Source organism: Tuber melanosporum (assembly GCF_000151645.1).
Source record: "Tuber melanosporum whole genome shotgun sequence assembly, scaffold_51, strain Mel28".
NCBI classification, from domain to species: domain Eukaryota; kingdom Fungi; phylum Ascomycota; class Pezizomycetes; order Pezizales; family Tuberaceae; genus Tuber; species Tuber melanosporum.
The window spans coordinates 70,000-93,868 of record NW_003299097.1 but is presented as its reverse complement, the minus strand read 5'-3'; the positions used below and the strand labels follow the sequence as shown (position 1 = coordinate 93,868).

General features: G+C 47.9%; 2 protein-coding genes; both read right to left on the bottom strand.

The window, feature by feature from the left end:
• Window positions 1–711: 711 nt before the first annotated feature.
• On the bottom strand, window positions 712–3,128 carry GSTUM_00008995001 (uncharacterized protein; the record flags this gene model as incomplete). XM_002840426.2 has 14 exons in its annotated part: window positions 712–967; window positions 1,019–1,077; window positions 1,129–1,207; window positions 1,278–1,512; window positions 1,560–1,604; window positions 1,657–1,779; window positions 1,830–1,952; window positions 2,008–2,038; window positions 2,097–2,138; window positions 2,195–2,316; window positions 2,367–2,485; window positions 2,603–2,661; window positions 2,734–2,826; window positions 2,953–3,128. The coding sequence occupies 14 exons, from the start codon at window positions 3,126–3,128 to the stop codon at window positions 801–803; spliced, it is 1,473 nt and encodes a 490-aa protein (XP_002840472.1). The 3' UTR covers window positions 712–800.
• A 15,878-nt stretch (window positions 3,129–19,006) lies between these two features.
• On the bottom strand, window positions 19,007–20,251 carry GSTUM_00008994001 (uncharacterized protein). XM_052355815.1 has 1 exon: window positions 19,007–20,251. The coding sequence occupies exon 1, from the start codon at window positions 20,131–20,133 to the stop codon at window positions 19,861–19,863; it is 273 nt and encodes a 90-aa protein (XP_052211780.1). The 5' UTR covers window positions 20,134–20,251; the 3' UTR covers window positions 19,007–19,860.
• Window positions 20,252–23,869: the final 3,618 nt, after the last annotated feature.

Below are 23,869 nucleotides of genomic sequence, written 5' to 3'. Positions count from 1 at the left end.
ACCTACTCAGCCCTAAAACTGCTGGGTAATTCATTTGCCCATTTCCGCCGTAACTGCAATCATGTATCATCACTCGTTTCCAGCCTCCTGGTCAAGGTTGGGATAAATCTACGATACTTATACTTCTCAGTTGCTCTAACCCATGCCTTGGGCGCCAGGTGGTCAAAAAATGCAGCGGAGGAATGAGACAAACTATTTGACCGCGGTGCGATTTGCGTTCGCATCCAAGCTTTAGCCGGGACTGGGGGCAACCCCAATCGGGTATCGCTTTTCAACGGTGCTTTATCCTACCAGGGTTTTTGACCAATACCCCGAACACTTTGTCCCAAGGTTTATATCATACATGTTAATTTTATTCTAGTGGAAAACGTAGAACTGATTCTGGTACTGCCGAACACTAGTATTTCCAGAAACGCCACTTTTTTCTTTTATTTTAATCTCGCTAGATGTCGTTTTTAGGAAATATAGCGATAATTTTAAATTGGGGTGGGCTGAACAACCCCTGTTCCCCAAGATCTGTGATATGCAGTTGGAAGTTCACTTCGAGTCCGGTTATGAGGGTAGAAAAGTGGGGCAGTTGCCCCTGAGATAGGTATATCCAACTTATGTTAAGCCGGATAGCCTTAGAATAGTAGCGTCACATATCACTCACACGACCCATACCTGGGCACAGCAACAACGACGAATCAAAGCAAAGATGTAAGTGCGGTTCCAGTCACCACCAATCTATACCGGTACCCTAAATAGCTAATCATCCCAACCGCTCTGAACTCGACATCAAAACCTCTCCCCTTCTTGTACTATTCGACATATCGAAATTCGGGGTGCCGATAGCCCAACTTCCGCGCTTGCCCCTCCGCTAGCCCCACCAACCGCCCATCCCGCCCTCCTCGGTCCCGCAAAGCGTTCTCCCGGCGAGTATAAAAGATACCAAATAGAGCCACCAGGGCCAAACAGGCTTGTCCACCTAGAAGATGTTAGTGCCAATTAATATTAGAATAAGGAGAGGGAGAAATACCAAGGTTGATCGAATGTCCTCGGGTGTACTTTGGAGCATCGGAAGAGATATATGTCCACCTATACCGTTCAATTAGCTACGGTACAAGTAAAGGAGGTGAGGAAACATACGTCGCGAGAATTGCACCGCAAGTGCCAACACTCACAATATACCCTCCTGTTATAGCTCTGATGGAAGGTCCCGCCGCATCTATTCATCGCGCCCATCGTCATTAGTATACTCCTCGCATGGGTATGTCAACAACTAGAAAGGAGCATACTGTTCAACCCCCAGCTCAAAAACGCCGGACCAGGCGGGAGTGCACCGGTCGCCACGAAAAACACTGCTACGTATTTGATGTTTGCGCTACTAACGCTCACAAGCATCGAATATCCCGTTAACGTTAGAGTTGTACAGACGAGAATAAACAGACCGCGCTTCCGATAGCGGTCCGAGAGACGGGCTATGTAGATTGAGAAACAGAATGCCACAGTGTAAGGCGGGACAGTGAGAAGCTGTGGGTATTAGCAACTGTGGAATCCGGGTGGAGGGAGAGAGGTACTTGAGCCTTTGTTGCTCTCCATCCCAATGCACTAAGGATTGTCGGCTGAAACAGAATTAGTCCGATATATATGGGCTGGAGGAAAAGATCAACTGACTAGGAATAAAGAGAAACCCTGCGCAGTAATGTTGCAGAAGAAAAATCCCATACAACAAGTCACGTTATTGATGTTGAAGACAGCTCTCTTCACATGCCATAATTCGGTTTTCTCACTTGTGATCTGTGGCCGTTAGTTGATCGGTACATATCCAGGTAAATGGTAAAACATACTTCTCTATGTTCAATTCTCATCCTTTCGGCCGCGATCCACCGCTCTCGCTCATTTAGGAACATACAGTCCTGCGGGGACTTAGGGATGAAGAAGTACGCTAAAACTCCGAACCCGACTGTGATCTACAAAGGTTTCGTCAATAGGGTTCTTCCGATGGAGAGTTAAAGGGATTCTCACGAGGCCCTCAAAGAAGAATATGTTTCTCCATCTGGACTACATATTACCATCGACATTTCTGTCATAGTTGGGAGAGGATGATTACGTACGTATGAACCTCGGACCCTTTGGCACCCCATTCGGGAATCCGTCTACATCGCCCTCATCAGCTCCGGCCATCGCGCTCCCCCAGATCCAATTAACTTACGACAAGGCCGTCGCCAAGAAGCCACCGAAAGCGCCCGAGAGCAAAGCAGCCGAAGCAAGAAGCCCTACTCGAAAGAGCAATTCCCCCCGCTTGTAGAAGCAGCTCATAACGAACGCCATTCCCTGACTCCGTTAGCACGGCCGGACCGATTAAAGTTACCAGAGGGCAATACAGGCATTGTTCCACCCTCCGCAAAACCCAGGAATGCACGAGCAACGCACAGTCCCTGGAAGCTCTTCACAAACGCAGTCCCTATTGACACAATGCCGAACGCTATTATGAGCGCGGGGACTGGTTTTCCGCGCGATTAGTTTCAGCGGATAGCGTAAGCGATCGGGATAGAGGGGGGCGAGTACTATAAATCTTTGGACCTATGTGACGGGTTAGCTTACTAATCCCTGCGTGAACAAAGCATCAATATTAGGATACCTATCCTGTTGAGTAATATATTACTCGGAATCTCCACCCTGCCACATCAACCACAATTGGTCAGTCGGTCAGTCATCACCTCATCCGGCTACTACGCCAAGAGGACCTACAGAAGATATGGAATATAAAACATAGTCAACGCCCAATTAAACCTGAACCCGATGAGATGAAGATCATGCTGCATTCCTTGGATCCGTGCATTACTATGCCCTTCCGCATCAGCGATCGTGCACCGTATAACTTGCCATTCCCACCTCCATACCCGATATTTGCTCTGGGTTCCTCGCCAGGACTTGTTAGCGATGCTACAACACAGCAACTATCGCCACTCCGTAACCCACCGATCGAGAAAGCAAAGCATATACAGCGTTGTCAACAACGGCAACAATCTCCAATCCAGCCTTCTCCTCACACACGCCTCCTCTTCGGCAGACCACGACTCCCCATCGGATGATATCTCGTAATTCTCGTGGTGGATCTCCTTAGCTGAGCTGTGGCCTTGCATGTTGTGTTTTGGTCTCTGATACCGTTACTGTAAGTCTTGAACCCAACGCTGGGGGGTACCATCCCATCTTTAAACTCCTTCGCAATACATAGGCTGTGTGGATGGATGGATGGAAATGAAAGGTCGGAGATGTCGCAGTGAGTGGATGAGTGAGGGGGCGGAACCCTGCAGAAAAAGGACTAACCTCCGAACCTGCCAGCACCCCAAACAATACTGATCGACTATTCAATTCCGGCCTCGACCGCGCCCAAACCATTACCGGGGGGGGGGGGGCTGACCAAGTATGCTTCGCGGTTGAATAGCTTTCGAGTGCTGAGGTGTGATTCGAGAAGTATTGGTCGCTTCTTTTCCTCGCATCATGCCTTGCAGAGCTGATATCAGGGCGATCGCACTTTCTCCTAATTCAAAGCCTAATACTGTAAACACCCGTATAATCCACTATCGCGATCACGTCCCTAATCTCAGCATTTACAGACAAAACAACCCAAGGCGGAATAGTATTCGAACTTCCTGGATCCCGTTAACTGTTCTTGATAATTTCGTTAACCTGCTCACCCACTATGCTCACCAATGCATAAACCTGCGAAGCATCCGGAAAACTGGGCAAGCCTTGCACCTCATTTTCATGGTTTATTAATATTATGTGCCAATTTGGATCAAAAACCAACCAGAAAAGCGCTCTATCGTCTCTACTATTACTCCCCCAACGTTAAAGCCATTTTCTGGGTTTTTCCTCAGGGTCTTTTTAGCACCCCTTTACTTATTGAGTGCCTGGATTGACTGACGCCCAGCCGAGCCAAGATTTCTGGAAGCAGCCCCCAACTGTCATGGTTGGGTTGAGCGAGCGGCTTCGTTGAGGTGGTTCCTTCATACAAATACCGCACCACTCACAGGTCTCCAGGCTGCCCCATCCGACCTTAGCCGGAATCCACTAAGGTGCAGTAACTTGCCACCAATGTCCTCCAACAAACGTGACAATTAAGTTGAGGACCTTGTACTGTACCGCATATAAAGTAAGCCTTTGCCCGTTACAGGAAACACCCTTGTGGTTATCCCTCCAACGGTCGCGCAACCGTGCAAAGCCGTTATTCCCGACGGCAACCCCTTACCCCCCTGGTCATGAATAATCCCCGGCGCCCACCTCCGAGATAAGGAAAATTAATTGTATCCTATTTTCCGTTAGCATAATTGGCCGAGCATCGCGATGCAAATGGGCGCACTCCTTCCGCAACACTTGACCACCAAGATCACAACCAAAAAAATATTTAATAATCAAATAAATACGTAATCCTAATTAACATCTTGTTTTCTGGGGATTTTTTGCTATGGTAAAGGCATAGTGGGGTTTGGGAGTGGGATGACGAGTTGCGATGTTGAGCGTGGTCGATCGTTGCGGCGCCAAATGTTCGGTTAATTATGCTAACCTATCCTACAATACCTTGGTTGCCAGTCCGAACAAATGAGTCGGGTTTACCACAGTACGAGTACTGTACAAGTAGCATACCAGTAGACATGGTATGGGACTGGGTACAGGGTTCGCGCGGTTGGCAATTTATTACACTGGTAAGCTTTGTAGATTATTGGCCGTGAAGTGAATATTTGAGGGAGTGGGAATTTCACACGCATTGCGAGTCGCTAGCATGCTTTCTGGGGCTCACACTAACCTCTGCGAGCCAGCTTTTCTTTTCCTTCCCTTTCTGCCTGGATGTAATGGTTGCGGGCTGGCTTCGGGAGAGCTGATACATGGTCTCAATACTGTACTCGTGCAAATGTCGGGCGCACGCTCAGGGGTGTAGATGGCTCCCTATTCGGATAGGGTGCCCTGACCCTGGCTAATTGCGAATCCGAATGGGTCGGAAGATTTCCCTCCATCTACTCGAGTATTGGTCAATCCCTTCTCCCTTTGGATTAATTCGGCCATCACTGCAAGTTAGATCTTGCAGCCCAGAAGTCAAGAAGTCCTCCCCTCCTAAGGCGTTGTATGATGCCTATCGAGAGTGAAAATAATATTGCTCTTTTTGCGGGCGGGGGAGGGGTGGCAGAATTTTCAGATTTTGGGAGGATGATTTCCACCTTGTTTGTTGAATCACGACGAATGGGTTGGTTTACGGGCGGGTAGTTCTCACCAATGCTGTGCTTGCTTATTACGAGGGAAAAGAATCAAGGAGGATTTCCAAACTGGAAGCGGCGTCGGCTGAAGAAAAGAAGGGATCACGGTGATGATAGAGATGGAACTTCGGATGCCAGAGATCTCTCGCAACAAGACTGCAATTCTCGCACAGCTCCGAGACGCTTTCTTGTCTGGTGCCCGGAGGTGCCCTCTGCTTCGCCTCTCTCTCTCTCATGATACCCGTGAAATAACTACACAAAAAGGGCATTGCCGATACCCATAAGTTAGCCTCTAACATGGTGATGACAAACTTCCTCATACCATATGAGAAAACACGTAACCATACCCCCATGTCGATAATTCCCTCTAACAGTACTGCTTGCTGGGTGCTTGCTTAGAGCCTAGGATGCAGTCAGCATCGGCTCTCTATCCTGTACTATAGTGGTGCCTCTTTGGGATCCCAGAAAAATTCACGGATGCACTCGTGCTAGGTTTCAAGCCAGCTAGAGGTCGTCACCGGTATTGTGTGTCGCGGACCGGGAGTTCCCTCCCACCTATTTCTAGGCCCTACAGACATAGCAGGCCCACATTCCGACCCGTGGTGCGGTTAACCTAATCGCATTTTCCGCACAAAACCCCAGAAAGTTGGCCATATAATTCGGTGACACGATGATCCCTCCGTTGATACGCCGAATAGATTAACACTTCACCATTGTGTAGTCATCTTTAACCGGCAATTTAGTATGACAACTCACCCCGCAGGTTACCCATTACCGACTCCACTCCACTCACCACAACTTGTTTCTTGATTTTCGGCCCGGGGTCACGGCTACAGAGTTTGAGGGTCAAACCGTCTTTTGATCTGTTCGCAGTCAGCTACACGTAAAATTCTTCTCTCATGAAACCCTTGGATAGGCCGGATATATCGAGTTGCGGCTGTGGTGCGCGGAGGTGAAGATCCCCAATTGGGAGCCCTACAAATGGGATAATTAGGCATGAAACATCACGTGTTATAGTTAGCACCGTACACCCTCGTTTCGATCCAAAGAGTGGCACCCGAGTGCATGTGAACGCTGCCAGGCACGATTTCCCCACTGGTTTAATCGGAGTTTCGTCTTCCTTGGTATAGTATAATACCTTGACGCGCAGCGCCCAGCTTGTAGAAAACAATATTGACGTCTAGGGCCCTCCATATTTTCACCTACACGTGGACAAAGTACTACTGGATGATATGAACCGCGGGGATTAACCCGGTTCGGCCAAACCGTGTCGGGCCCGCGGGACATATCCGTTCGCCACCGGGCTTCCCGCGTTATCTTTTGTGTTTTCGGTGTTTCACGGAAGCTGTTATTTCTGCTACATGTACAGATGATGTACGAGTACTCGAGTGCGGTACCCGAGACCGCTGCACCTCCGGTGTAAAAACGGATAGATGTGATAAGATCCCTGGACATTCATCCACCCACGGTATCGTACTCAAGCGGCCAGATCGAAGCCGGATTTCGTGGCGGGCAAACCAACCAGCTATACCGGTAACTCGGATATATCGTTATCGAGATGGCGGGGACATCGGTAGCGGTGTGCAAGACCGAAAAAATATTGCCCAATTCCAACGGCGGGGGGATTTTCGACCGGCCCTCCGACAATAATTACGGCTCAAGATGATACAAGTGGGACCCAAAAAAGTGAAGGGGCATAGCTTAGGCGATATCACCAAAAATTGACGATTTCACACAATATCCGGCGCCACGGTTTACTCGAATACAATTACCGGTACTCGCCCTGAGCCTCGGTGCCAAGAGAAACATCAATTCATACTCCATTGAGGCTCTGCTGCACGATTTTACTTGCACTTTACCGAGGAAGGAGGGTAACACCGTGGCGCTTGGCTTCACAGCCCCCACGACAGCACAGAAAACCATACAGTATTCCCTACTTGCCGCTATCCAAAGACTCCCCGATATCTGTCCCAGAGTTCCACTGCGTACCGTACTCGAGCACAGCCTAAGCACCTGGAGAGACGTACTGGTAATAGGAACGTGACAGCACTGGTGACACTGGACACTTGAACCTGGCTTGGTCCCAGATTGCCAAGCAAAACACGAACCACCGAAATCACACCCCGATACCTGCCATTCACAATGCTTGGCGCAATGCCCGGTTTGTTCGAGAAATCTTGCAGTCTTGATAGGTCCTGCTTACTCATAGTGTGTTATAATATTTTTCAGCCATAGTTTCCCAGCTGCTCGACTTTCTGTCTCTGAGGGACCGACCCGCCAACAATGTACCTCCAGCACGCCATGAGCACATAGTCGCTGAGGAAGCCCGACTCCTGGCCGAACGTGTCCGGCTCCAGGCCGAGGAAGCGCGTCTCCTGGCAGAGATTGCTCGGTTGAAACGGCTCAACAGCGACCTAAGTTTCACCCTCGCCGAAACAGAAAGGATCAAGGAGTCGTATCCCAGCGGGGATCAACTATACGCATCGGTCGAAGAGCCAGCAGTTCTTTCACCTTCCCAGCACTGTAGTGGAGGTGGGGGTGGTTCTTGAACTTATCTTTATTATTATCCTTCAACGGCAAGAATATATGGTTGTTGTTTGGATGTTTTTTTTTGTTTTTTTGTCGGATCAACCGTGGAAGCGGTTTTTAGCGGAATGGGTTCGCGGATTGCTGGGCACTCTGGATTTCTGGATTTCTGGGTTTCTGGGTTTGCGGAATAGGATGGGTCGAGGGTAGGAGGTGGCAACTTCCACATATATCATACCTTGGAAACCAGGGAGCAATCCTGCACTACGGTTAACAGAAGATGCTGCCCAGATTGATGAAATTTCTACCGTGATCGCAGAGTATCAATTCTGCCACTACTAGCTCCTGATGTTGCATTCTTTTCTGAAAAAAAAATGAAAAATGAAAAAAACAATCGTGGCTGGACCAACTGTGAACCTGTTGATGGGGGGGACTGGCTAGTCGGCGTATTGTTGAAGTTTTATACCTCTATTCTTTTGTCACCAGGTTTAGCATTAACCTATCATGCGCGATCACTTCCCCATCCCAGATTGGGCCCGATCCACCTTTCCGCCTCCCCAGATCTGACAAGCTTCCGGAACCTGAGTCTCGGGAATCACACTAGCTGCTGTTCTTTTTGCATATAAATGATACCTTGAGTCACCGCACCATATAATACCCATGATCCCACTCGCCACCAGCGGGTTTATATTGTATCAGGTCAAGAGCCGAGCTGGTCTGCGCAGGGGTGTTTGGTGTACGGCGGAGTGGGACTGCGTGCCTTTTGGTACCAAAATCTGGAAGGTCTAGAAGGCTAGAAAGCTGAAATTGTGTTTGACGATTGCTTGGTATAGTGGATCTGGGGGTCTCAGTTTACTGGAGCGTTTGAAAAATATTGTATATTCCGGTACCGTACCTCACGTACTTATGCGCACAGTAAACCAAAGTAAGTTACACTAGGAGGCTACAATCCTGGAAAACGACATTTCCAATCTTAAATTTTAATATCAGAGAGTGCTCGGAATGGGGACCTTGTCCTACTTAATGCGGGATGAGACTGGACAAACTTTTGCCGCCCCGGCCCCCTGCTCCGGGCATTTCGCCGTGTAGTTCGCCGGGTCGGGCCCGACGGTCACCCACTATACCTTTGATAATGCCTCAATATTTTCTTTTGCTTCTCACACCACCAGGTCGTTACTCTCCCGCTGTTACTGCTTTTATGGTATCCATTGGTGACATGTTGTATTCACCGCTCCTTGGCCGCCTTTGGTTAGTAAGGACTTGCAGCACCACGGGATGAATAGTCCCAGGATACCTAAGTATCCAAAACATCACCCGCTGGCTAGAGGCACGGTGTTTGTGATAGTAGACGATCTACCGGGACGATATATCAGCGACATGGAATGCGGATGCCCCGTCGAACTCAGTGTTGATTGATGCTCTGAGAACTTGGGTGACCGATGGCCGAGGACTCGGAGTATCAGAATTTCACGTAAATCGTGGACCGGTACCAGCTGGACTCTGGGCATTAAGAATTGGTGGGAAGTGCAAAATGCCTTTTCACACGCCGCAGAGTCATGCTAGCTCTTCGGGGTTCATGGTATGTCCTAGCCGTGGCGAACCTGCCTGTGACCACGCTAGCTACAGTAACCCCCGGCATCCTACAGTAATTGCGTCCAAGAGGTAAGCCAACTCCGCACCTCCGGCCATCCCGTAGTACTGAACGAGTGCCTCTGCCAAATACCACTCATGTATCACGGAATTAAAGCCGAAGGGTCCTCTAGACGGGAATCACAGGAAAATGTGACGAACATAGCGAAAATGGGGTGACACCCACCTCAACCTCATCCGCCTAATCTTCCGGGGCCACCCGATCCGCTAAATCCCCCCTCGTCCGGCGCTTCTTGTGTCGCTTCCACCACCGAACCGTGGCGACCGAACTGGTGGGCGGGGCGGCTGTGGCTCGATTGCGAATTGCGTTGGAAGATGATTGCGGTTTGTCTTCCTCTTTTCCTTCCAACGATTGTCGATTTTGCGGCCTGCGTGTCTTTGCTCCTGAGTATGTATCTTCCCTGTCTAAAGCCCACCCCCGATTTTCCTATTCAACAAGCTATTCAACACTTGCCGGTGTGGCAGGAGGAGGAGGTCTTTTGGGATGCAGATGGAATAAATTGCTACAGCCCCCTACTGTAATCCATGGCCATCCATCGTTGCCATATTCCTCAATCTGAACCCGCCGTTTCCCCGGCGCCCCCGGCAAAGAGTACCTCTTATTCTCGAGTTAGCTGTCCCACGTCGGACGCTGCCTTCTCCAGATTTTGCGGACAGATGCACGATGCCTTTCGCAGTCTAGCGGGATCTAGGGCCCTTGGTGGTTCGTCATCCGGGCTCCGACCATTGAGAAGACTTGCTGCTTGTGTCCTTTCCTTCCAACTAACCTCTACTCCACTCGTGTCCATTTCCGCCATTGCTAAACGAATAACCAACCATATTCTCACTTTCCCCATCACCCAGGCCAATATCACTCACATTAGTATTATTACTTTGCCCTCCATCACAACGTCATACCACCGGCTGCAGTAGGTACAATAGTGACTATTGACAGGGCGATATTCCGCTCACTCCATGGTAATTTAATATACCACAAAAAGTGTTGGACCCTATGATACCAATACTGTAATGGAGTCCCCACGGTAGGGGAAAAGATACTTATTTTGAACGGGTCCCCCATTTTGAAACATGAAATCTGGCCCTATCGGCTCTCAGTCCTCGTGGTAGGGTGGGAAATTTGTCGACCCGGAAAGTCTTGGTAATCGCCTACAAAACTGGCATTGATCTCGTTAATTCCCCGGACCAGTTGGGTGTGTTTAACATCAGCCATTTTTGGGGGGGAGTGCCCACTAATTTTGTCGCCAAGATCGTGCATAGCAACGATGGTATTGGGGCAAAACATACAAGTGAGCTCTGACTACCCTCCTGCCTCCTGCGCCGTCACGTGAGAGGAGCAGACAACGACCTTACAGACGAAAGGCAGTTAAAGTGTTAAGACGATTTTATGGCGGCGACGAACACTCCAGGAGTCCCACTAGTATGCTGATGTCGTTTGTTATTAATCCCTGTTTTCTTTTCTTCGACAAGTCCAACCTTGTTTGTTGCAGAAGCGCAATCATAGTCCGGCTGCCGAGAGCTTTTTTTTGTTAGAACATATCCATCGCATAACTGCAAGCATGTAAGGTCTGCCTATGATATCGTTAAATTTTGTGTCCTGGCTTCTGTGCCAACTACATCCCTCCCGTATCGTGTTTATTAACAGGTATAATCTGATCATCCGATAAAGCATCTGATCATATCCTTTTCCTCCTTCCGCTATCATACAACCTTCGAAATCCGCAAATTGGCGATCATGACTTTTAAGTGATGGCATAGCTTAGCAGGCTCGCTGGACCTAGAGTTGGCGATTGGTATACGGTACTGCAAGTTAATCGCGAGGTATTACATGGAAATTGGGAAAACAGAGAACCAGTTTTCGGGGAGGTGCCAGCTACGGAAAAAAGAAATACTGTATCTGATGTGGGAAGGAGCAATCATCAGCCTTCCGCCCACAAGGTGTACTCGGTTTAATCAGCCATGATGGAAAATCGAGCTCGTATATGTGGCTGGACAAGTGCCCTGGTTTTGCAAGGTATTTGCTATAGTCAGGATTTCATAAGAACAAGCAATTCCTCGTTTCTACGGGTTTGCTTCTTCCTCGGAATTGTGAGTTTATGCGGGGGGTGAATGGTATGTGTACTCCATGGGGGTTATGTGGTCAATACTCCCAATAACTTGAGGGGATTTGTGAAACTTCTTGAAAAGGCCGAAAATACTGGCAAAATGTAACGAAGGTGGATAGATATATGTCCAGGATTTCCGTATAAATACCCGTCGTCACCCAGCTTGTGTTAGCGGGGTGGACATAGTTAGAGTTCTTGAAAATTGTATCAGAAGTGACCTGAAGCCGGGAAAGAAGCTGCGATGAGCTAAACGTCAACCGTATTAGCCTAACGGTAAAATACTACCTCTTTGCAATCCTCATTCGTCCACGTACAGCACCCCTGCGGCCTCCATCTGGCGTATAGTGAAATTCTCTGGAATATGTAATTCTGGAAATCAATCAATTTTGAACTAGCAGTGGGTAGGCAACGGCATTGTAGAATAAACAGTAGCAATCTCAAGCGGTTGTGATTGAAAAGGGGTTTCATCAATAATGCTGTCACCACGCATCCAGTTGATACCACATATCATTCGATGTGCACCAGCTGATCAGGTTTTTGCTGTGGCAGCCTATGAAGTCTGTCAAGTCTATATATAGTTCATGGGATTTAGTACAAGCGGATGGAAGAGGTCTTGCAAGTTATTGGGGGATCGTTGCCGGCAGTGGCGAGGACGGAGGGGGGGAGGAGATGGGAGAAGATACTTGCCACGGGAAGAGTTCGTGGTTGGAGAGTGTAAGGTCACGAGGGAAGGGGAGTAGTTGAATGGGGGCTATTGAGCAAGGTATATGGCTCAAGCCATGCAATGGGTCGGGCCTTGGGTGGGTTAACCCGGGTCATTCGTTGGGTTGGGTCGGGTTGAAGGGGGACTAACCCGGGTTACCCAACGAACCCAACCAATATTGTTCACTTTGTTTTGTCGCGATTACCATGGAAACTGTAGTCTAACCACGGAATACTAAGACAGTATTTACTGTCAGTAGAAAGGTGAAAGCGGAGGTTTCTCTAAATTTAAATAGTCTTCAGAAAAACTTGATTAGGGGTCTCAGAAGATCACTCACTCTGAAGGATTAAAGACAATACGAGCTTGAACTTTCTTCGTTAAGTTAATATTATTTTATGCCAGCCCTCCTACGCGACTACCTATCTGGTATTGCTCCTATTTTCTGTTTACTGCCTGTCTTCAAGTTCTTTACCTTTGGCATCCTACTGAGATACCATAATCATGAGTTTTGTTTCTGATATCGGAAGTGTTCTGTCTAGCCCCCCACCTTTTCTGAGGACACCGAGTCCCATATCAGATATTGAGACCCCTCAATTGCAGCGCGAAGAGAGCACCACAACTGAATGGTCCGAAGTTCACGAAGCACCAGTAAACTCGGATTCCTCGTTGCCACCGGATGCCACTATTACACGTACAAGAAAGAAGCGAAAACTTGCCCTTCCAGCATCGTGGGTCTGGGGACCTCTGGAGGCTCCTAATGGAAAGTTAGTCACAATTGATAATATCCCGTAAGTCTTCCCCAATATATACTGGTGATAATGAATAGAAATTTACACGTCCTAGTTATTGGCAATGCGTACGGTGTTCTCAAAAATATCCCATTTCTTCAAAACCCAACGGGTTCGTTGGGCAAACCCGGGTTATTCTTCGTTGGGTTGGGTTGGGTAGGTTGAACATTTGTTGGGTTTGGGTTGGGTTGGGTCAGCTCATTTTCGACCCGGGTCAACCCATTACATGGCTTGAACTATAGGAGATGTGTACTGTATATGGGGTAATAGACATACTGACATTTACGAAGTCAGTCACAATGAGGATAATTCAGATGGCTGCTTATGATTTGGTAAAGCATTTTATTACCAAATCTGTAGTCGGTAGTGACATTATTACTATCAATTACTACAATACAGTACTTGTAACTGTACTGAATTATCTCACTTCTGTCCCTTCAGCAGCCTGCATCCAACATGCAGTCAACAGATGCAAGGACTGATGATAACTGTTACAATATATACTGAGACAGGTATGGTTACACTTAATACATTCACCTTGTATTGCAGAATGGATATTTGTTAGAAACAGTACATGGAGGAAGTGGAAGATAATAAGCTGAATATTTTATCTCAAACTACAGAACTCTCGACAATTACGATTTTCATTCATTATCGTTTAACTCAGCCACCACTGGGCACACTGGCGCCTGCCTTAAATGAGCACCCAATCTCCTGGTTAAGGGAATATTTCGATTCCTTTAAATCACTATTTAAAGAAAAATTCAAACCCATCACTATGCACACTGCTACTCAAAAGGTTGTTACTGAGTATCTTCCATAGTTCAGTTAAAACGATAATCCCTACCTTTTTCTAACTCTTAATAGGCAGTAGCAAGATATTGACAACACATAACAAGTAGAAAAAATGTTATTGTCCAATAATTTGTATCTTAACCTTGCTCCTGTGTTGTATGTAGTAATAAAATAGAAGGAAGAAAATCTGATTCTGTGCAGAAAAATACTACGTTACTTTCTCTCTTTGTCCGTAATATCTTTGATTGTAGCTCTATGTTGTTAGAATATTCGCGAAGGTTCCTTGTCGTTACCACGACCCCAACCACGGATCGCCTACGACAATGGATGTTTTGCTAAGAGAAGTTATGTTTGGGAAAGTGTTACGGAAGATGATAGTTGAAGCAATGATTGTTTGTACTAGAAGCTAGTTGCAGCGGAGATGTTTGCAGGTTTGAGAAATCACACTAGGGGGTGTTCAATGTTTGGAACTAAGAGGTGGCACACGGAGAATGTCACACTACAATGATTGGGAAACAAACGATGGTTCAGCTCGGGTTAAGGATTGCAGGCGAATGAATGAGAAGCGTGTAAGAGGATGAGACGTGCGAAACGGATTGAGGGATGATATGTCTTGAAGGATGTTCGGAAGTGTGGTGTGGAAGGAAAAAGAGCATGAGAAAAAGGGAAGAAAAAGAGTCTCACGAAGTGGAAGAAGACTTTGTTCCATAGTTAGAAATCGTGTATATATAGTACGCTGCTGGCAGCACAGAAAAGAATAAGGACCGCAAGACATTCTCCCCTCTACCCATCGTAGCCTATTCATTTTATATGTGACCTCTCACAAACGAGTATCTTCTCAACCTGATGTGAATAATATTTTGTCTCCATAATTCCGCGGGATGTAATTATGTCGACTTCCTTTTCTGCTAAATTACAGTAGCTAACGGGTTCATATCTAACTACGGGAATGCAACTTCGGTAAATTCTGCTTTGCTTCATGTACTATTGTAGAGGAATCTTGTCTAAGGGGATATGATGCGCTTAGATACCCCTCTCATGAATAAGATAATTGTTTGCTGATCACCACCATTGATCGTATATCTTGACTGCCTCGGAATCCTGATTCTAAAAATAGAGATGGATTAAAGCAATAGAGTGAGCATCTTGGTTATTGGTAAATAGTACCCGTGGCAGCTGTAATTCTCTGACCCTCCAAAACCCTCTTCAGCTCCCCCGGTGGGAAGCCAGTACTCGTAGGGTGCCCACTGTTGTGAGCGGGCAAGGATCCATGGGTTGAGACATATAGTCACCTCCTTGGCACGAGTACAGCTTACTACAATTGCCTCACCATCACCACCTCTGTTAGTGCAAGATTGTGCTAGTATCGTAGACCACACCCGTTGTTCGTCATGTAGGCAAGGCGACAATTCTACAAATATGAGAAGCACTACTCCTTTCCCCACGACAACGAGTTGCACAAGCCATTGAAAAAAATAGCAAAACATCTGGAAGCCGTACTGGAAGACTAAATGGTTTTTTGGGTTTGATAATTACTCTCACGCCGCCGGCTCCTTCCCGAGCCTATTCAAAGAAACGGAGGGACTGACCTAGCTTCCGATATAGGTTACCGAATTTCTCATTGTTGCCGATACTGTTTAGGGCATTTTGCTTGTTGACACCGCTATCTGGTTCTTGAGATCGAGGGTAGGATTTCCTGGTTACTAAGGGAGCCTAGAATTGCGGAGGGTGGAATGTAGTAGAATGGGAGTTTGTTCCGTGCGATCGATTGAGACCTTTGTGCTATATGATTTGAGTAGGCTTTGTAAGAATTTGATCTCAACTATGATGGATGTTGCTTGAGTACCCCACCTGATTGTTCTGAAGCATCGGTGGAGAAACGAGTGGTGAGATGGAAGGGAAAAGGTGACCGCTTAATGTGGTAGAATTTTGATGGTGGACGGCGCAAAATATTTCTAGACTTTTATTTGGTGGATTGGGGAACGGCAGCGACCCGTACGACGATTGCGAGAATGTGCTTATCTATTTTTTATATCGGGTGGTGTTAGATATAGTGCCGACGGAGATGAATATCAACGAATCTACACTCTACACACCGGACATGACAATATCACAGAGAATAGTGTAAGGGCCAGTTTCAAGTCTCCCCCTAATAGTGGAATTATAGTGCGGGTCACATCGGACACAGCCACTGATGAAGTATCTGTAGACTCAGGGTAAATAAACTCCCAAATCATAAACCAGTTAATGGATATCAATGCTGCATAATGTCAGTGTTGGTGAGACATATTTTCCAAACACTGACTAGAGAGAAAGTCCGAATAAAGTTTCATAACTAAATCAAATGTTCAGAGTGGTTGGAAGCATTGCCGCAGAGATAGGGCTATGAAAAACGCACAGGAGTTTAAGGACACAGGTTGTGCTGTTCTATATTCGCTCACGGTCTTCGCGATAAAGTCACCATTTAGAAAAGGCACTGTGTTCTGCTTGATTATGCTCCTGTATAGTGATACAGGCTCTACACTCTAGGGGGTACAGGGGTCAGGGTTAAAGTATTCGTACACCAAAGCAGCTTACCAGCAAAAAATCCCAAAACAGGTGGGAACACAAACTGGTTTTTTCGAAAGCGAAATGCCTTCGCCTCCTATGTTAGTACTAATGGGATCTTTCTACCGTCATCCGCAGGGCCTGGCTGTCCGTCCCGAGCATCATCCAATGCACCGCTATCCACCCGGTCCGGACAGAAAGACGGACGGACTAGACGGTTGGGAACAATGAGAGTTCCTTCTTCGCACTCATCCAAGGCATCTACCACACAGGTTACATGTCTGCCCCCCCCTTAGGTTACTGTTTTAACCGAAATATCCCATAGGGTATCCACCTTCTCCCCAATGCTCTTTCCTTTGTCCTTAAATGCTTTCTCGGGATACCTGTAGAACGAATCTCTCCGACTAAAAAGCCGATAAAGTATTGCCGATAGAGCAAATTTTGCACTCTTCTGCTCATTGCGGTCGTCCTTCAAAAAGAAATAGCAAACGGTAGAATGAGTATGTGGGGCGAGATGCGTTACGGGGAATGAAACGGTGACCGATTTTCCGCAACCAGGGTCTGCCGATATCCACAAGAGACCAGATGTTTGTTTCCCAAGCCAGTCCCTATACTTTGGATGTTCAGCCATCCAGACAAGTTCCCTTGGTCGGCTCCCGTATGCGATGTCGATGTAAGTAGTATTTCGATGTCTACAAGCATCTCAAATTTTCGGAGTTGCGCAGAGGCAAGTTCAAGTTGCAGTAGTAATTGTTAGCTGTATTGATAGAATTCTTGTTACCAGAGTTCGTAATACCGGAGTTTGTGATGTTTGAACCACTGTTGTAGTTATAATCGCCGCGGATATTTCCGTAGGCGGTCGAGCCAGAAGTATAGTGATTAACGTCAGTAATTGAAGGTGCCATTGTATACGGAGGACAGTTTCCGAGCATACCGTGGGGGTGAGGGAATATCCTTGAAAGAAGTGCTTTTTCGTTTACCGCTTCAGTTATCGATCTATTCTTGGGTTACAAAAGTCAGTGCTCTATCGACGTGAGAATTGGGTAAGGTTTTTGATATTGGGAAAGATAATATTCGCACAAGGTGGGGAAGAGTGGAGGATAGATAATAGTGGTGAGCCCTGGTGAATACCCTTCTTCAAGAGCGAAATTTCGAAGAATACTCTTGTCGAATAGGCTTTACGATACTGTACCCCCCGGTCAGCAGAATGGCGTACGAGCGGAAGCCGGTAGTACTATAAGTCCGCTTGACTTGCCAATTAAGCCTGATACTACGCTATTTTTTTGAGAGGTTCCCCGTTAATAACCTGAAATACTGCCGATTTCCCATTTAGAAATTTCCGGTGCGCATCGTACGTGTTATTTTCGAAAAATATCACAGCCCGGAATCACAGACCGGTGATCTATACACTCGACAAACTCGTTATACAGTCCAACTAAATCTCTATGGTTTCATGCTCCTATTTGATGGACCTCTGGCGCCCATGCTCATATCCTACTCGTGTACTGTATGTGGTCCTGGAACGAGCATTGCTACTTTATCCGTGCTTCCTTAATGCAAGTAGCGAAGTGTCTGAATTCACTGTTGCGGAATGGGCGATTGGGCAATGGAGTCTAAACCTGGTTTTGCCAATACCCACAACACCCGGCGGTAGTGTTGTGTTGTGGAATTCTCAGCTAGCCATGAACAGAAATATTTTCCCCGCATGCAAAACCATATTCGTAGCCTATCGGCCTGTGATCCTTCACTACGTGTGCCGACATGTATTTTTTCTTTTTATTTGTCTCTACTCAAGGCTGAAAAGCAATCCTTTGGCTTTGTCAGTTTTTCCCCCGAATCCGAAGGGGGAAATTTGATGAAAATAATAATTGGGGTAGAATCTGATCCTGTATTGCCGCTCACTCATCTCAAAACATCTGGGGCCATGGCTGCCCTTAAGTACAAATAACCGTACTCACTATCTGTGTCTGTTCTGACGCTATTACATCATGTCTACCATTTTACATAACTTCCACCTGTCCTTTCCAAAACCTTACAACGTCTACTACCGCAATCACATCACCAATACATAGTGCTCAGTTCTCACTTTCTCCATTGTCACTTGCCTGCGCACATTCCTCCCCTTTCTGGTGATTGTACCACGTTGCCACAATTCTCACTATTCCCAAACGACCAGACATGTCTCCCTAATGAACACCTTGCCACAAATACCGTAGCCGGATCATCGGTATGCACCAGTGATTAACAATAAAATTCACGACGTCCTAGCGCCATCCCCAATTATTTTCATTTTCACGGTACGCAGGGGGCGTTGGGATGAAAGTTTACAATTAGCATAGGGGAATATAGTAAAATGCGGTGCTCTTGAGTAGGATACTGGGAGGGGTGTTAGAACTTTATGGACGTGGGTGTCCTCTCATGTCAGCTACCGTGCCGGAGGTTGTGGGTAAGCCTGTCGAACCTCGCATTATCGGCTCCCTCCTTGCCCATTCAGAGAGCAATATCTGCTCCAGGTATCATACTGCGCCAAGAGCTCGACAGACTTTTTCCTTCACTTAATATCGAATAATATTCTCTTCCTTCACCAAATTGAGTGAAAATCAACCAATTATATGCTCGGGCGGCGTTTCCTCACCATACAAACTCGGTCTATGAGAGTCAAGTTCGACAGACTTTATTGCCCTTTCTCTCTCTCTCTAACTTTTAGATTATTACTAGTCAAACGGACTATCATACTTATAATACTATCGGGTCGCCTTGGGCTTTTTAGCCTCACGCCGCCCCCCAAATAAACCCCCGGCGTACAGGCTCTAAACCAACCCTTGTCATGAAACACTTCCCTTTCCCTAAACTCTCTTTTCCCCCTTATCCATTCCTCAAACCCTCAACAACCCCTCTCCCTTCCTCGTTCTCCTTATCGGTTATACCACTTACAATGGGTGATATCCCCTCTAAGGTCAACCTCTTCTTATCCCTATTCCTCTTGGCCCTCACCCTTGCCCCCAGTGACGCCCTCTTTCTACTCTCCTTATTTCTCCCTTATTCTCCGCTCCCACCCACAACTTTCCAAAAATGAAGACGTCTCCCCTGCCCAAAGGCTCGGGTCCTTCGTAGGCCTTTCTTTTGATCAGGCTCAAGCTGCCTGTCCCTTTCGGGAGTCTCCAGTGGTGCTAGCGAGCCATGGAATCCTTTCATCCTCTTTAAACCAGAGTTCGGGAATGGCGCACCTCTGCAAGCATCGGCATCACCACCCCTGTCCGCGTGGAGGATTTTACTCAGAACCGGAGAGACTCTCCCACCAGCACAGGGAGGCTCGCAGAGTGAAAGCCGCTCACGGGCACTCCTGCCTTCTGCCCCCTAGGGGGCCCCAATGTGCCACATTTTCCTTTGCTCCTTAAGCCTCATCCCGGGTGAACCAGGTAACGCTTTACGTACACACCCTCGCCCCGTAGGATCCCAGAGTTGGGTGACGCTCTCCCAATTGGAAGGTCTGCCCTGTGCACGGCATGTCGTCAAGAGACCGACACCAGCATCCGTCCTGTCGTGCCCCTGTAGTCTCTTTGGCACTGGCCAATCGCACGAGATCTACAAGACCCAGCCCCAGCCCGATTAAGGACCTTCGCTATGCCGCAGGTTCCCATTGGTGCGACACTGGAACCATAGCCTACGGTGTCTTGCTCGCCTCCCATCAGCGAACTAACCAAACGGGGTTTCGACCACTCCCCGCCGAGAGGTGACCTGTCGAAGCGCTGGTAATATACACTTACCGGGGCATGCCGTGACATGCTTACCGGGGGCCGGTTTACTCCGGCAGCGTCCTCGTCGGTTGGTTTTCAGGAGAGACACGCACACTGTTCCTCTCTTCCGAAGTAAGGGATCGCCCCCTACCCGGCTGTGCGCACCCTTTGGCTTCTCCTAGCCCCCTTATAACTACCCCTCTCCTCCCTTAACAATTCCCCTAATCCCTCCATCTCCGGTTCTGTCACTATAACCGCAACCACAATCCTTCGCCCAACCCTAATGAAATTTCCTCCTTCCCACCAACCACCCCTACGCTACTTCTCCCATTCCCCTTACTCGCATCACTTAATCCCACAAACCATACCCATTCTCCCTCCTCCCCCTCTCATACCTCGCCTTCAGCCTCTCCCTATCAACCCCCACCTCCACTTTCCATACCAATACCCCATCCCTCTCCCTCTCCACCTCCCATCTCTCCCCTTGCAGCCTATGCTTCTTTACCCTCTTCAACATTCTACCCGCCCATCCACCTTCATATACCCTACTCCCCTCTCTTCCTCTGACCTCCACTCCTCCCCATAACGTTCTATTCTACCTCCGCTCTCCTCATCAATCTCATCCCCCACCTCTCTACCCTCTTGTCCAACTCCCACTCCACCCTCTTCCTCTCCATGTCCCCCAACAACGCGTCCACCGGCGTACTTTTCACTGCGCTCAACATCCTCCTCAGCCCCCTATTTATCCACGTCTGCAACCTCTCCTTCAACCTCACCTGCCCTTCCCAATAAAATTCCACCCCATACAATAAACACTTCACCGACACCGCCCTGTAAATGATACCCAACCCCCACACCACGAAGGTTCGACAGACTTTTGCACACACCCTAAGTGCATGCATATGCGTTTCTTTTCTTGCTGGCTGGATAATGCGGTTGGTGAACTTTTGGGGACAAGGGTGCTAGAGCTAGGGTTATGCCACTACGGCAGCCAGGTGGTTAGTTAATACTGCATCAATCGGCTTCTATCGCGACAAGCGCAGTGCAATTATGCGCGATGCACAAAAATCCTCGGATTCGCGTGATCGCTGGTCATATCATGCGCGAGGAATGCATCACCGCAGGACAAGGATGTGGAAAGGGGCGTGCCAGTGAAGAAAGTGCCGTAGCGGGACACTGGATTCCTGGGGGTGATAGAAGCTATTATCTACTCGGGTACGCAATGTCTGGAATTTTAACCGTTTTTGGGAATTTGCATGCTGTTCCGAATGTCACTGTTTCTTTGGCGGAGAATGACGTTGCCCCATGGCACCACCGCACCGGCATCCCCATCACCCGTGTGGAGGGAGGGATCACTTCCCGTCCAGGTTAGGGGACAGGCTGTGTTCAGGGTTAGGTTTGGTTATGGTTGCGTGGACACTTTGGGAAACAACAGGAGCACGAAGAGAGGTATTGTAGGAATAGCCGCGGATAGTAGAATTTAGGTGGGGGGATTGATGGACGATGAGTTGTTACCAGTGCGACAGGTGCTGATGGCGACAAAAAGAAAGGGCCGCGGCAGTCAGTAATTGTCGAAGAGGTGCACTGAAAATCGCTGCTACTCACTAACTCATTCACTCGCTCAAATTGATGACCGGGAAACGGGCGTAGAGGCAACCGCATCTTAGGCCCTGTTTGGCAATGACTGTTCCGCTCCGTTTCGCTATGAAAAGTGAGCATTTCAAAACAGAAGGACCACCATTCTAGTATGGGAAACGCTCGCCAAACGGAACGGAACGGTCGTTGCCGAACAGGACCTTAAAGTTTCCTTTACGGATCGTTTGTTGCTGAAACTTGGGTTTTCCTGTGTGTAGCTGACTCCCGAGACGCACTTGCTGTACGATTTGGCTGCGCTGAAATATCTCGATCCCGTAGCCTGCAATACCCGAAATCAGAGAACCTCGCGGGGGCGGTAGCAGCTTCATATGGATTGGGGTGATAATGCTATTCCTAAGCACTGGCCTGCCTGATTGGGGGGGGGGGTGGTATCATAGTGGAGTCGGTGATCAAAGTTGTGCGTTCGAGAACCAGGAGCAAGTGATACCAGGATGCTTCTTACAATTGATGATTTGTTGGTTTTATCGCAATCAGCCACCTCCGTGAGTTGGGAGATATCGGTGAATAATGGTATCATACCTTTAGCTTACCTCCCCTTTTTGTACCAACATTTCCACCGCCACGAAGGGGCTATAAAATGACTATGATGTGGAGGAGGTTGGAAGTAAAAGCTGCTCGGCATACTCATAACCCACCCTGCATGTTCAGAACATTCTCGATAGCCGGAGGGGCGGCATATCCGATATTCCACTAATTTATCCGCACCCATCGGTCAGCCTGCTGATCTGGGCATCCGTTTTTTAGTCCACACGTTGATCCGCTCAATTTCCCGTCTGTCTATCCGTTTCTCGGCTCACGCATTTGACCGCTCGACTATCTGTCTGTCTGTCCATCCACTGATTTGTTCGCACCTCCGGTTGCCTGCGTGTCTGGCTATTCTCTTGTCAACCTGCTAGCCAACTATCCGCCCCTCTGTCCCGCCCTTAGTCTGCCTGTCGGACCAACCGAATTTGCCGTATTACCGGTTTCTCTGTTGTTCACCTACTCGTGCTTTGGTTTGTCATATCACGTCTCGGACCGGTATGGCAGTATGGCGGGGGGAGTACGGAAGGTAGAGCGAGCGCCGAAGGTAGAGCGAGCGTGGAAAGAAATTGGAGTGTCTTTGTTGGGTCTGTATTGTCATTTGTAAGTACGGAAGTAATATCGGCGACGGGAGTGGTATCGGTAACGGAGGTGGTACGGCAGCGAAAGTGATAACACGGGTGGAGGTAGCAAGGTGAAAGGAGAGTTCTTCGTAATACCTATTCTTTTTGTTCTTTTGTTCTCTCTTTTGTTTGCGATGGGAACAGCCTAAAGAAAGGGAAACTTGTGCGGATGAGATGAGAGGGGACCGCTACGAATATGTGTGGAGTTCGGTAGAGCTGGGTGACGCGAAGGGGAGAAGGCTTGAGGATCATTGGTTTATACTCCTGTCTTTTCCAGATGAGTTAGTTATTGACTTGAGTTGAGCAAGCAAGTTGATTAGAGTGCGAGTGTCTTGGAAATAGAAAGAAGCAGCGGCGAAAAATATTCTTACGATACCCCTCTTTTGATTGCTGCCTGAAGGTCTTGGCGTTTTGTTTTTGCCGAGTGATAGCTGGTGATCGCCGCGGTTGCGGTTTACTGGCTCCGGAAAGTCATAGCTGTTTGAAAAGGATGTTGTTCGATCTACTCGGAGAAAGGGTCCGGAGACGCGCCTTGGGCCAAGGCATCCACGGTATGAACCAAATGATTTATCCATCGGAAACGGTACGGGGCTCATAGGGACTGGGGAGAGCGGAGGATGCCCATTAGACGATTGATATATACTCATGGGTTTATGGTTTAGTTGGTTGAGTTGAGCGATTGAGCGGAGAGAACTTCCACACTTGCCCCAAAGTGGTGTGCTGGAGATCCGAGTCGTATTCTGTGGCATATCCAATTGCCGCCTTTGAAAGAACACAAGGGAAGAGAGGGTGAAGAGTGTCGAGTAAACTACTGTAGGAATCGAGATATGTTGAGAGAATGGTGGAAAAAGAGGATATATGGGAGATCGGATATTAGTTGTTTGAGAAATCAACGGGCTAACCGGAGCCAGGACAATACCGAACAACGATAATGAAACGAAACAGCGATCACTAAATGGGCTGTGAAAACTCAGCACAACCAA

Coding starts and splice junctions, on each gene's coding strand:
- GSTUM_00008994001 (XM_052355815.1), bottom strand. CDS start 20,133: ATGTCACGGCATGCCCCGGTAAGTGTATATTACCAGCGCTTCGACAGG.